General features: G+C 34.9%; 1 protein-coding gene across 1 annotated transcript; it reads left to right on the top strand.

Annotated features, from left to right (window-relative positions):
* Positions 1 to 903: 903 nt before the first annotated feature.
* On the top strand, positions 904 to 13,381 carry LOC123544484 (heat shock 70 kDa protein 12A-like). The gene is made up of 5 exons (XM_053534841.1): positions 904 to 1,056; positions 1,853 to 2,161; positions 2,421 to 2,642; positions 2,943 to 3,099; positions 11,948 to 13,381. The coding sequence occupies exons 1-5, from the start codon at positions 1,054 to 1,056 to the stop codon at positions 12,646 to 12,648; spliced, it is 1,392 nt and encodes a 463-aa protein (XP_053390816.1). The 5' UTR covers positions 904 to 1,053; the 3' UTR covers positions 12,649 to 13,381.
* The last annotated feature ends 783 nt before the right edge of the window (positions 13,382 to 14,164 follow it).

Raw genomic sequence — 14,164 nt, 5'->3', positions numbered from 1 at the left:
TAGTTTAAGTTATCCGTCTCAAACAATACAAAGACCTATACTGTGGCCTCAATCTAAATGACCTAGCCATGTTTAGCTTGTTATTACAACCCGACAACGGGCGGAACATCCCGCATTGACTAGATTTTCAGAAATACTATAGAGTCATTTATTACAAGACATCGGTGGCCAATCTAAACATACTATACATACATGTAATGTCCTAACCGTACAATCAGCATATCATCTCAAACTGTTAATTTATTACAGCAAGCAGAAAATACCAACCAGTTTTGATGGGGATATGATGAGTACTGATGAATGTACGGCACAATAAAATCTGGACGATAACAAGCATTATCCATGTTAACTATATTCTAATTGCAACTGTCTTTCAAAAACTGTAGTGCCATGTTTACATTATTCCCTTGTTTTTTCCCTTTCCTTATATAATAAAATCTGTAAAAAAAAAGATATTTAGGAAACATGGAATACAACCAAGCACAATAATAGCATACTCTGTTTAAATGAGTCTGTTCATGAGAGGTACTGAAATGTGCAACACCTCCGACAAAGCCTACGTGCCCTTCAAGTTGTTATAAATAGTTTGTTCTTCGTATATTTTTAAACTTTTATTTTGCCTTTGAAAAATTAGTTACAGTTAGACAAAAAGGCTTTAAAAGATTTCAGCAATATTTAAATAGGTAAATAATTATTGTAACGCACTTGTGTATATACAGATAGTAACCTTTAGTTGGTGATTGCGTGATTCCGATACAGTTTAACTGTTACATTTAGACCAAAAAGAATCATACATATACACAAAACGTAAGATGTAGTTTAAGTGTGTCCATTTGTGTACAGTTTTTCATTTTGTCATGATAATCTTTTAATCTTTTATTTTATATTAATCACGCAATGGGTAATATCAAAATAAACAACGATACGTGTCATGCGAACGTTATCTACCTGTTTGCCGCAGTTAAGATTTACATTTCGTAGAAGACCGAGTACAATTTACTTCCTTGTGAATAAAGGGTAAATGGCTTTGTTGGATAAACTTATATAGTAAAAATGGTGAGTTTCTACTTATGAATTATGATAACACAATTGCTGAGAGAAACATTGTTTTACTTCCTATCATAAGTGTTAATTAATTGTTCATATTATAAGGAGGAATGAAAACGAAAGTTGAGACATTGGAGTATATGTTTACCAAAAGGGAATGAGACTTCGAATAAACTATTTTTCTTCCGACAGTCTAATAGAGAAGAATAGGCTACTGTCTTTTGATATCAGTGGTATCAGGTCGAGATTGATTTGGGCTGGAAGGGGTAAGGTTTACCGAACCCCTCCCACCCATATCTACCGAGCCTGATAACATTGGTATCAAAAGACAGTTGGCGGTTATTCTATTTATCATGAAACTCATATAATCTGTCTAGAACAACTTATGTCCTCATCTCTTATTTCGTACAAATTGACTTCTGAAGCAAAAAAAAATGTATAAATTTGGATTTGAAAATTCATCCACTCCTGAAACATGTGAACGAAACAATACGGTAGCCATATTGAATACAACTTACACAAAGATTATTGACTTTCTGATATTCTTATAAAAAAACTAACGATAAAGTAAAAACTTACAGGCACAAGAGCTGAAAATTTCACTTCCAATTCAGCTGTACTTAAGCTTATATACCAAAATATAATTTTCAAAAAATTGAGGTATATAATTTATTATACTATTCTAGCAGTAGCCGCCACTCGTCCTATTGACGATTTTGGAATTGTACACCACAATAAGCTAACTACCTGTATAGAAAACAATGAATGAAATATATTTGTGTACAATATACTTTTTTCTCTAAAGGCATCATCAAAACTACTTGTTGCTGCTATCGACTTTGGTACAACATTTTCTGGGTGGGCGTTTTCTTTCAAAAACGATTTTAAGACTGATCCCACGAAAGCGTCAGTAAAACAATGGCACTCCGGCTCTGGCACCCTGACTACAGAGAAAACACCGACTGTGGCATTGATCAATCCAGATGGGAAGACACTTAGAGCCTTTGGATACGATGCTGAAAATGAATACAAGGATTTGGCTGCTGAAGAAGAACATGGAAAGTACTACTACTTTCAAAGATTTAAAATGCTGCTTCACAAGAAACTAGGAGAGGTATTCAGTAATAAACTGTTGGAGCAATCAGAACCGATACGGGATTTTCCCCAAGTTGCCCATAACACATAAACAGTATAAATTTGAAAGTAATTATAATACATTCAAATTATGTTGGTCATGATGGTTTTATAAATAATATTTATTAACATCTACATGCTTCAGTTATATGTTAGGATACAACAGAACAAGTATATACCATGGTAAGAGATAAGATTTTAACGACCTCTGTCAATCTGATTTCCTTGTATTATTCCAGAAACTTGACCGTACTGTTACACTTGAGGACGCATTGGGGCGTTCACTTCTGGCTTTGGACGTTTTCTCACTATCAATAAAATACTTAATTGAAGATATGATGAAAGTTGTAAATGACAGACTAGCTGGGACAATTGGTAGTGAAGAGATATTGTGGGTGATAACGGTTCCTGCAATATGGACTGATGGGGCCAAGCAATTCATGAGAGAGGCAGCTGTGAAGGTATTAGTTAAAGATTGTATTTACACAATGATTACGTACGTAAATTGCTAGAGTTAATCACAGTTTCGTATTTTATATTTGATAGCTAGTATAAACCGGAACGTTTTGACTACTGCTTACAACTGTTGCTTTAATTTCTTTTTGATATATTGACAGCAACTTTGTCAATGAAACACATGTTTTTTTATAGTTTAATGCTAACAACAACCTTCTTGTGAAAACTGTAAACACGTGAATATATTATTGAGTCCACATTTTCCTACGTGAAGCTTTTTAGTTATATATATATACATATTACAGGCTGGTATTAAAACAGAGAATCTCATTATCGCTCTTGAACCCGAGGCTGCTTCAGTGTTTTGCCGGCATCTTTCCATAGACACAACTGTTGACAATAAGGAAGTTCCATTAGCGATATTTCCTGATGGCACAAAGTACATTGTGCTTGATGCTGGAGGTAAAATCAATTAAATGTTTGTACATGTTTCAGATTAATTCAGAATGTCCTATGAAATTGTAGACATTGGGAATAACAAGGAAAATAACCGACATTAATTCGCGAGGTTTTTACAGTCATTTAACAGGACATTTAGGAAAACAATGAAATGTTTTTCAGCATTATGATTCTACATGATGTTAGCACATAGCGGCGTAACATCATTACTGTTAACCGCATATATCAATGTGTATCCTTTCACGCATACTCACGCGACATATATAACTCATAGGCACATTTAAAGTATTGCACAGTTATACAGCTTCAGCATCCTGTAATTTCTGATGTTTCTCGCATTTGCCTTTTGTCGGCGTCTGCGACGTCTTTTTTCTTGCATACCAGACAGGGATTTCCGGTATTTTTACCGGTGCTGGAAAAATCCATCTTACTACTCTCTTGCTGTAAATGACTGAATAAAAATCCAATATCTTGACAGTTCCTCTTTGTTCCTGATAGTATATTTTCCGATTCAAAACACGTTATTTTTTCAAAAACTCATAACGTTTCGCTGCAACTGATAAAACAAAACCGGAACTAAACATTGTTATTTGTCTTTGAAACGTCATGACGTCTTTCCTGTTTACGGACGTTGGTATCCCGCGCTTTGTTTAAATACGCTGCTATAAGAAATAGTTCTAAATATAAAACCGTTCGATTGATTTTATTTTTATTATTACTTTTTGAAATCGGTATGCAAGAAAAATATTCTGTCACTGGTTATAGGTGCAGATGGGAATATCCGGCTCTCGGCAGGAGCCTCGTTACCGCCTAAACAGTTACCCTCGAGGCCGGAAATTCCCATCTGCACTTACAACCAGTGAAAGAATCATATAATCTACCGCATATTAAAATCATCGCATTCTTATTAATAATTTTCTGAGAGCTGTAACATATAGCCAGTGCATTTTAAAAAAGAATTACTAGCCTTATGTTCTCAAATGACCTATAAACCAAAACAAAAACACCAAGAAAAATAGGGGTCATGTATCTTCTGACAGAGATTTTTTCGTATGCTAGGTATCCTCCAAACTGACAGCTAAAATGTGGGTATGAACAGATGTGTAATAGGGTTTGTTTACATTTCTATAAATGCAAAACATTTCCTTGAAAATGCTACCAAAATGTCAAGTCCAAACTGAAAAAAACAACAGACTGGCTTATATGAAAATGTCACTTCAAGTGGGAAAAATTGAGAATTTTATCTTTCCGCCATTATCCGAAGTGCTGCTTGATTACTTATTTAGTACTAGATCTATTATACCTTTCAAGAGTATATGGAATTTCACACAGAAGCTGACGACTTATTGTTACCGAGGTCGTCATTTTTACATCATGTGTTTGATCACTCGAATGCAAAATGAAACAAATTATTTGAACTTTGGCAGCATTACTTCAGAATGGTTTACGCTAACGAATGTACGGAATTCTGACACTATGTGTTGTTGTAACAGTTTAAAGACGAATTATTGCGCCTTATGGTATGCTCACACGTATCGGACCTCAGTTAAAGCTGCGTCCTCGGTCAATATCATTTTACAGGTCCGTAACATATTAACCTCAACATAAGTCAATAACTGTATAATGAAAATAAGTTAGGACTCACCAAATTAAAAAGTTGTTCATCGGATTTGCCGCTCGTATATTTTCAGAAACTTACAAACATTTTTTTGGATTGCGCTCGCCTCACTGAAATAAATCAAGCCAAAATTTGTTGGTGCGCTACTTTTAACGGACGTAACAGAGTACAAATGCTTATAATTCCAGTCCCAGATTATTCTAAATTGGACTTAAATCACAATAAATACATTTCGTCTATAACATATCATGATACTTGTATTTAGTTGCATTACAGTATTTCCCTTTATGCAGTTACGCAATTTTCTTCGCATGTTTACCAAATTGAGTTGCCACAAAGTTCTTTGTTATTGGAATAAGATTTTGAATAGCAAACCAGACAAAAATTGTCATATATTGTACGATACCTCATATAAGCTTTATTGTGATAATGATCTTAAACTACCTTGGCTAAAGTTTGTTCATAATTTGTTGGACTCACTTGGTTTATCAAACAACTGGTAGAATAATACTGCGAACTCTCCTGTAATGTTTAAGAAAATTGTGAAAACTAGGCTCAAAGATCAATATATGCAATCTTGGCATAGATCTAGTAATATTTAAAATTCCAGTAAATGTTTGAATTATAGAATGTTTAAAGATAATTTTGTTTTTGAAAAAATACTTAGACATTCTACCACATAATTTAGCCAAAACGTTGTTTCGTTACAGATGCGTTAATCATAAACTCCCAGTTAAAAAGGGTAGATTTTACAATATCCCAATGGAACAAAGAACTTGTAATCTTTGTAGATACTAATTCATTAGATGATGAATTTCACTTTTTGTTTTGTTGTGACTATTTCAAGCAAGAAAGAAAAAAATACATTTCGACAGATTTTGTTACCAATCCAAATCAAGTTATCAATGTTAATGAATAATACTGAAAGTGACATACTTGTTAAGCTAGCAGTTTTTTGTATACACATTATGAAAAAATTCTAATTAGCTCTTTTCAAAATTTTCAACAAGGACTATATTTAACTCAAAAACTGTTGTTAAGTTGGCTCAGATGTCTATGTTTATTGTATATGTTTCTATGATCTCTTAGTTTGACATGTCTTGCCATTTGTGTTAATTGTTATGCTGTTTTGGGCCCGATGCCTCTAAGAGGACAAGGCTTTCAATAAAATCTGAATCTGAAAAATCGGATTAATATTTCATTGAAAATTGAATGAAAACACACACTAATTTATTTGATAACATCAGTCTACATAATTTGGTATGGGTAAATTTGGTACTGATGCATTTCGTTTTTCTGTTTTCTGTTATGATCAGCATTTGTATACGAAAGTGGGTGGGGTAAGAAATTTACATTATGATTTGTGTTCAGACCAATTTAGATCTTCAATTTTTCCAGTCCTCGTGTAAAACAAGTGAATGAAGTATTGCCATGCAATACAAAGTCCCCTACTGGAAGGCACCTAATTTTCTCTACTGCAGAATAACATAATAAACTGATATCTGTCAATGATGTATAAACAATATTGTACTATATATACAATATAATATAACAAAGCACTTGGATTAAAATTTGCATATATAAAAACGTACAGTTGTTTTCATTTGGATTTTTTTTGGCCTATTATACAAAAAGTTATCATAAAAGTTATTTATAGTAACAACAAAGTGAAATTAATCCTAAAAAAAAAAAAAAAAAAAAAATCTTTACCAGGTAGAGACAGATCAAAATACACCTAAATATTGGATGTAACATGCATGTTGTGCCACAGAAAAGTGGTCTCGATTTTTCCCTAAGGCCAGTAATTAAAAGGTTACAATGTAATCTATTTATAGTAACAACAAAGGGACGTAATTCTAAAAAAGTGTGACTCATGGTGGTGAACACTTGTGCCAAGTTACATCAAAATCTCTCCATGCATGAAGAAGAAATGCTCTGGACAAAGTCATTCTTGAATTTGAACTTTGACCTCTAAGTATGACCTTGACCTTAGACCTAGCGACCTGGTTCTGGCGCAAGACAATTTGTCTCATGGTGGTGAACATTTGTGCCAAGTTAAATTAAAATCCCTCCATGCATAAAGAAGAAATGCTCCAGACAAAGTCATTCTTGAATTAGACCTTTGACCTCTAAGTATGACCTTGACCTTTGAGCAAGGGCTCCGGGATTTGCGCATGACACGTTGTCTCATCATGGAGAACATCTGTGCCAAGTAATATTGAAATCCCTTAATGAATGACAGAGTTATGGACCGGACACGAAACAGATCCTGTTCATGCCATGTTAACATCTGACTACTAAGTGTGACCTTGACCTTTGAGCTAGGGGTCTGACAGTTGTGCATGACACATCGTCTTATTATGACGTACAATTTTGCCAATTGATATTAAAATCCCTTCATGGATGAGAGAGTTATGGACCGGACAGGAAAAAAGCCCTGTTGACCTTTGACCTCCAATTGTGACCTTGACCTTTGAGTTAGGGGTGCTGGTTTTGCGCATGACACGTCGTCACATCATGGGGAACATTTGTGTCAAGTAATAATAAAATCTCTTCATGGATGAAAGAGTTATGGACCGGACACGAAACAGTCCCTGTTCATGCCATGTTAACATTTGACTACTAAGTGTGACCTTGACCTTTGAGCTAGGGGTCTGAAAGTTGTGCATGACACATCGTCTTATTATGAGGTACAATTGTGCCAAGTGATATTAAAATCCCTTCATGGATGGGAGAGTTATGGACCGGACAGGAAAAAAGCCCTGTTGACCTTTGACCTCCAATTGTGACCTTGACCTTTAAGCTAGGGATCCGGGTTTTGCACATCGTCTCATCACGGGGAACATTTGTGCCAAGTAATAATAAAATCCCTTCATGGATAAAAGAGTTATGGACCGGACACGAAATTGCGGACGGACGGAATGACGGAATGACGGAAAAGTGCATTCCTATAGTCCCCAAAACTGGTTTTCAACCAGTAGGGGACTAATAATGTTAATGCACGTTAATCTCCATTTCAGACCTTAATTGAGACTTTATTTCAGCAAATTCAATCTGTTAAGAAAGTTTAAAGTTAGAATAGCAACAACCACCACTTTTTTTTTAGTTTTAATTACAAGATGAAAATTATGTTTTTGGACACTTGTATGAGTATGAATGACAAATCAATTGTTCTTTTGACCATAAAATTTAGTGATGAAAGATTTATATAGTGTTTTTATTTTTTTATATACAAGAAAGGAAGATTTCCCTAGTTTCATTAGAGAGATTACGCAGTGTATAATTTCCAATATGCACACTTTCCTGTCTTAAAAATCATACAGTATTTAAGATACCCTACATGCAACACAATAAGCTAGGTTTAAAAGTAAAATCAAGCATTCCAATTTTTTGTGGACACATTTTTTTCGGAAATTCTGAATCAAGTATTTGCAGGCATTATCTTTCCTGTGGTTATTGCTAGTTAGAACAAAAGCTGTCCGTTAAAGCATGCTCGACTTTTCTCAGTGCTTGACTCTGAATTAGAGCTTTGCCAGTAAAAGGGGCATAATAGTCAATAGCTTTGAAAGTAACAGAGATATTGGACGTTATATAAAACTTTAACAAAAACATTCTAAGTTAAAAGGAGCGTAACTCTGTCAAAATTCAAATCAGAGTTATGGGGATTGTTTCTCCTGGTGTAAACATTGACAGTAAATAACCATTTTAAGTTTCAAGTCAAATGCTCTAATAGTAACAGAGATATTTGACTTTATCAAAAACTTCGAAAACTTGAAAAGTCGAGCTAAATTTTCATAGCAGTAAACAGGTTAAATGCGTTCTTGTATATTACATATTTTCTAACAGCATTTTCAAATACATACATTATTACAAATTGTACTGTACATGCCAATGTTATTACCTTTTTTCACGAGTTTGCTTTGTTGTGCGCCTGCAGGTCAAAACGTACCCAAACCAAAATGTACCCATGTTTTCTCAATCCCTGGTGAATTATTTTAAGTAAAAGGGCTGTACATTCTATTTTAAGGTTTTTATTAGTTAATCGAGAGCCAAAACAAGACAAATATATTTCTTTGCTCTTCGCTCGCTCCTGGTTTTCTTAAAAACAAAAAAAATATTTAAATTATTTTTTCGCTCGCCGCCTCAATTTTTTCAGAAAAAAAAATCTGATGGACAACTTTTCTATTTGGTGTGGCCTTATATTTACTTTGTAATAAATGAAATATACATATTTGTAAAATGATTGTAATTGGACGACAATTTTATTCCAGGAGTCTAAAATTGATTGGGCCAACCCTCATATATCATACATAATTATGCGCCTTTTATGAGTTTGCAAATATAGTAAGGGTCAGTAGCGCATTGATTATTCAAATACGCTAAATGGCTAAAGAAATTAAATGGATGTCGGACATGATCTCGTAAGCTACACATTTTTCACAAACGTCAATGTAAAGTCGAAATGTTATGCTTAACACGAGCCATTATGACATTATGAATTCATGATTTTTTTGTGCTTGGATTCGTCAATAGTTAAACAGCAAACAAGTTATAAACATATTCTGCATATTTTTATTTTCTTCTATCTATCGGTATATGAACAAAGTCTCATGAAGACATCTCTTACACTTTATGAAAGAATCAAGCTTTGTGACTGAGGTGGCAAAACAGATAAAACAAAATAACGTGCATACCGGTATTTGCTTTAATTGTCCCCTACTGTTTGGAAACCAGTTTCGGGGACTATAGGAATGCGCGTTTCCGTCCGTCCGTCCGCAATTTCGTGTCCGGTTCATAACTCTGCCATCCATGAAGGGAATTTAATATTACTTGGCACAAATGTTCCCCATGATGAGACGACGTGTCATGCGCAAAAGCTGGACCTCTAGCTCAAAGGTCAATGTCATAATTGGAGGTCAAAGGTCAACAGGGCTTTTTCCCTGTCCGGTCCATAACTCTGCCATTCATGAAGGGATTTTGATATTACTTGGCACAAATGTACCTCATAATAAGACGATGTGTCATGCACTACTTTCAGACCACTTGCTCAAAAGTCAAGGTCACACTTGGCAGTCAAATGTTAACATGGCATGAACAGGATCTGTTTCGTATCCAGTCCATAACTCTGTCATTCATGAAGGGATTTTAATATCACTTGGCACAAATGTTCCCCATGATGAGACGACATGTCATGCACAAATATCGGACCCTGTGCTCAAAGGTCAAGGTCACAATTGGATGTCAAAGGTCAACAGGGCTATTTTCCTGTTCGGTCCATAACTCTGCCATCCATCAAGAAAAAACAGTATAACTTGGCATAAATGTTCCCCATGATGAGACGACATATCATGCACAACACCCAGAACCCTAGCTTAAAGGTCAAGGTCACACTTGGAGATCAAAAGTCAATAGGATTTTTTCCTGTCCGGTCTATAATTTTGTCATGCAAAACAGAATTTAAATATCAGTTTTCACAAATATTCTCCTGGATGAGACAACCTGTCATGTACAAAACCCGGGCCCTTAGCTGCAAGGTCAAGGTCACACATGGAAGTAAAAGGCCAAAAGGGCTTTTTTCCTTTCCAATCTGTAACTCAACAATCTTTAAAGGAATTTTAATATTACTTGGCACAAATGTTCACCACCTGAGACGGAGTGTCATGCACAAGAACCAGGTCCCTAGGTCTAAGGTCAAGGTCACCCTTAGAGGCCAAATGTCAGATACAAGAATGACTTTGTCCGGAGCATTTTTTCTTCATGCATGGTAGGATTTTGATGTAACTTGGCATAAATGTTCATCACCTTGAGACGGATTGTCATGCGCAGGCTTTTTTTCTTGTCCAGTCTGTAACTCAACAATCCTTAAAAGGATTTTAATATTACTTTGCACAAATGTTCACCACCTGAGACGGAGTGTCATGCACAAGAACCAGGTCCCTAGGTCTAAGGTCAAGGTCATAAATACAGGTCAAAGGTCAAATTCAAGAATGACTTTGGCCGGAGCATTTTTTCTTCATGCATTGAGATATTTTGATGTAACTTGGCACAAATATTCACCACCATGAGGCACCCTTGTGTTTAGAATTATTTCCCTTTGTTGTTACTATAAACAGATCATATTGTAATTTTTTTATTATTTGTCGTAGGGAAAAATCGAGACCACTTTTCTGTGGTACAACATGCAATTTACATCCAATTTTAGGTGTATTTTGACCTATCTCTGCCTGGTAGAGTTTCTTATGGACTTATATTATATAGAGTATTTTTAGTATTTATTTTCCTTTATTGTTACTATAAATAACTTATATGGTAACGTTTTTATAATCGGCCGAAAAATCCCATATGAAAACAACTATAGGTTTCTATATGCAAATTTTAATCCAGGTGTTTTGTTATAACATATTGTATATATAGTACAGTATTGTTTATATATCATTGACAGATATCAGGTCATTATGTTATACTGCAGTAGTGAAAATTAGGTGCATTCCAGTAGGGGACTTTGTATTGCATGGCAATACTTCATTCACATGTTTGATTCATAGATGAACCCTGTTATATGAAAAAAGTCATTTCTACATCATATTTCAATGACTATTCGCCATAGCAACCAGAATGTTTTACGTAGCATTAAAATTAGATGGCATGCATGTTCTCTCCTTAGTAAAGTTTTTAGTATACCTTATTTAGTTTTCTTTCTGGACCGACGGACTGACAAACTCCCCGCGCGATTACCTCCCTTTACGCAAGGGAAGATAACCGCTGCGAGGAGCTTGGCGGACTGACGGGAGGACAAACAGACGGAAGGGAACTGAGAAGGACTTCAAAATGGATTTTTATTGAGCTTAACTAGGCATTAACGAGTACAATGTAGATGCAAAGTCATCTGGATTAATGTTTTGATCTGCTCTGAACTTCTAAATTTTAACACATTGCGTGTTTAGCATTCAGTTGCATTTTGGCAGTGAGTATCTCCTTCAGCACACAATTATGGGAATGGTCTCTCTTCACTTAGTAAGATTAAAATCTTTAAATAATGAATTGAAACCTATAAGTTCGAGATATTCATACTCTTAGTTGCACGAAGGTTGCTTTATTCAAATGTACTGAAAAAAAAACTGTTAACACTTTTCGGATCTGGGCATATTATTTACAAGTAATTAGTTAACAAAATATTAGTATGTGGTTGATACTGAGTCTCTGAAATGATTTACAAAAATATCAACTTTTCAGGTGGTACGATAGATATAACTGTTCATGAGGTAGTTCCTGGTGGATTAAAGGAGGTCAGGTCAGCTAGTGGTGGTGGTTGGGGTGGAACAACAGTGGACAACGCGTTTAAAACACTCTTGACAGATATATTTGGTCAAGATATATACGAAAGATTCAAAAATGAAGACACTGAAGATTGGCTAGATCTTTGGCGAGATTTTGAGGTAAAGAAAAGAGGAATTTCCCTTGACAAAACAGCAAAAATAAGTATGAAATTTCCTATTTCGTTAATAAATATGTTTGAAGAAAGAAAAGAGCTAAAACTGTCAACAGCCATTGCATCAACAAAATATGCAGAAAATGTCACATTTTCAGGAGACAAATTGAAGTTTTCACCAAGCGTGTTCCAGAATTTGTTTAAAGAGTCAGTCAGTCTAACAACTGATCACCTGAAGACGCTGATGAAGGACACGAGCGTTAGAGCAATTCTGATGGTTGGGGGGTACTCGGAATCTCCCATGCTACAACATGCAGTAAAGATCACATTCAAAGACGTTGAAGTTGTTATACCGCTTGGAGCATCTTCTACAATACTTCGTGGGGCCTTGGTATACGGTCACAGTCCTCAGCTCGTAAAAGAAAGGATTTTAAAATACACGTATGGAGTTGGATGTTCAAGAAAATTCATTGCAGGAGTTCATGATCAAAAGAAATTAATTTGAACGGATAAAGGAGACCACTGCCTCGATTTATTTAGTAAATATGTTGAAAAGGGACAAACAGTTAGCATGGGCGAATGTTTTGAAGACATATTCTCACCACGAAATCGAGATCAGAGAAACATATACTGTCCGGTATATGCATCAGAGGCTGAAAGTCCGATGTATACTGATGCAGAAGATTGCACTTTAATTGGAGAAATTATTATACCGCTAGAAGATCATGACGTAGATCTTTCAAGAACTGTCAAGATATTACTAACATTTAGCGATACAGAAAATCAAGTTGAAGGAATTGACGAGAAATCAGGAAAGAAAACAAACGCATCACTAAATTTCTTAGGATAAGAAACCAGTAACAGATTTATTGTGTTACTTTGTATGGGACAGAGCCTGCGAATTGAAATATTCAGTATCAAGAAACCGAAATATGATTTTACTTTTCTACAGGAAATCTAATTGTACTGTTCTACAGGACTGAAACAGTTTGAAAAATGTCTTGCATGTGCCTAGTTTACGAAGTAAAACTAAAAAAAAAGACTTTGCGCATAGTAAAAACTCCTACAGTGTAGATCTGAATGAAACTTTCCACTTTTGTAAGTTTTCCTAAATTGTCTATCATCTGGTCAAATTAAATGGTTCGCATGTTTTGTGATTGTAGTGGATCTTAAAAGGATTAATATTCTTGTATGGTTACATATAAGGAACGATTCCTAAATATACAAATACAACCATTTTCCTTTTGTTAATTTTTGTGTGTACGTTGCATACGTTGTCAGAAAGAACAAGGAATAAAATAAGTCTAAAATGTCTTAAAAAATCATAATTCATTTATACGCTTTGATTACTCATTATTACAGTTTGACACTGTGATTGTCCCGGGTTTCAAGTAAAATATTTCATGGTCTTGCATCTCATTGGCAAGAACTCATCACAAACTGAAAATGATTTCTGATTAATAATTGAAAAACAAATATCTTTTTATCTGACATTGTATATTAAATGTTTCATCGGCATGAATTTCATTGTCATAAATTTTTAAATAGAGAACGGGCAATTGACTGAGTTGGCAAGGGACTTGCTTTACTTGCTATTTGCAATCTACTGTAATTCATCAAGGATTGTGTTAACATTGATAGTACCCAACGTAGTTCTAATATAGAAAGGACGTTTACAATGTTTTAATACAGTTGGTATTATGAGCATTGATAATCGACAAATGTACATTAGTGTACGTATCGTCATTTTATATATAATGTTAAAAAGTATTGTAATAAAACGAATACATGCAGACATTTAAAAATATTTTCAGTTTCTTGTGTTTAGTTACCGGTACCCAACTGTTGATTGACAAATTTTTTTTTTCTACCAATGTCTTACATAGCGAGTCACTATATATGTGATTTTACAAGCGTAAGTATTGTCATACCAAACCAATAGCGGGGGTATAGGTCTGCCGTTATCAGTATGTCATTCCGTCTGTCTGTCCGTCCGTCCGTTTGTGCGCCCTGTGTCGTAC

The sequence above is a fragment of the Mercenaria mercenaria genome, unplaced genomic scaffold (assembly GCF_021730395.1).
Source record: "Mercenaria mercenaria strain notata unplaced genomic scaffold, MADL_Memer_1 contig_4159, whole genome shotgun sequence".
In the NCBI taxonomy this organism is placed as follows: Eukaryota; Metazoa; Mollusca; class Bivalvia; order Venerida; family Veneridae; genus Mercenaria; species Mercenaria mercenaria.
Note: the sequence above shows the minus strand (reverse complement) of the source record. Positions and strands in the feature narration are given on the sequence as shown.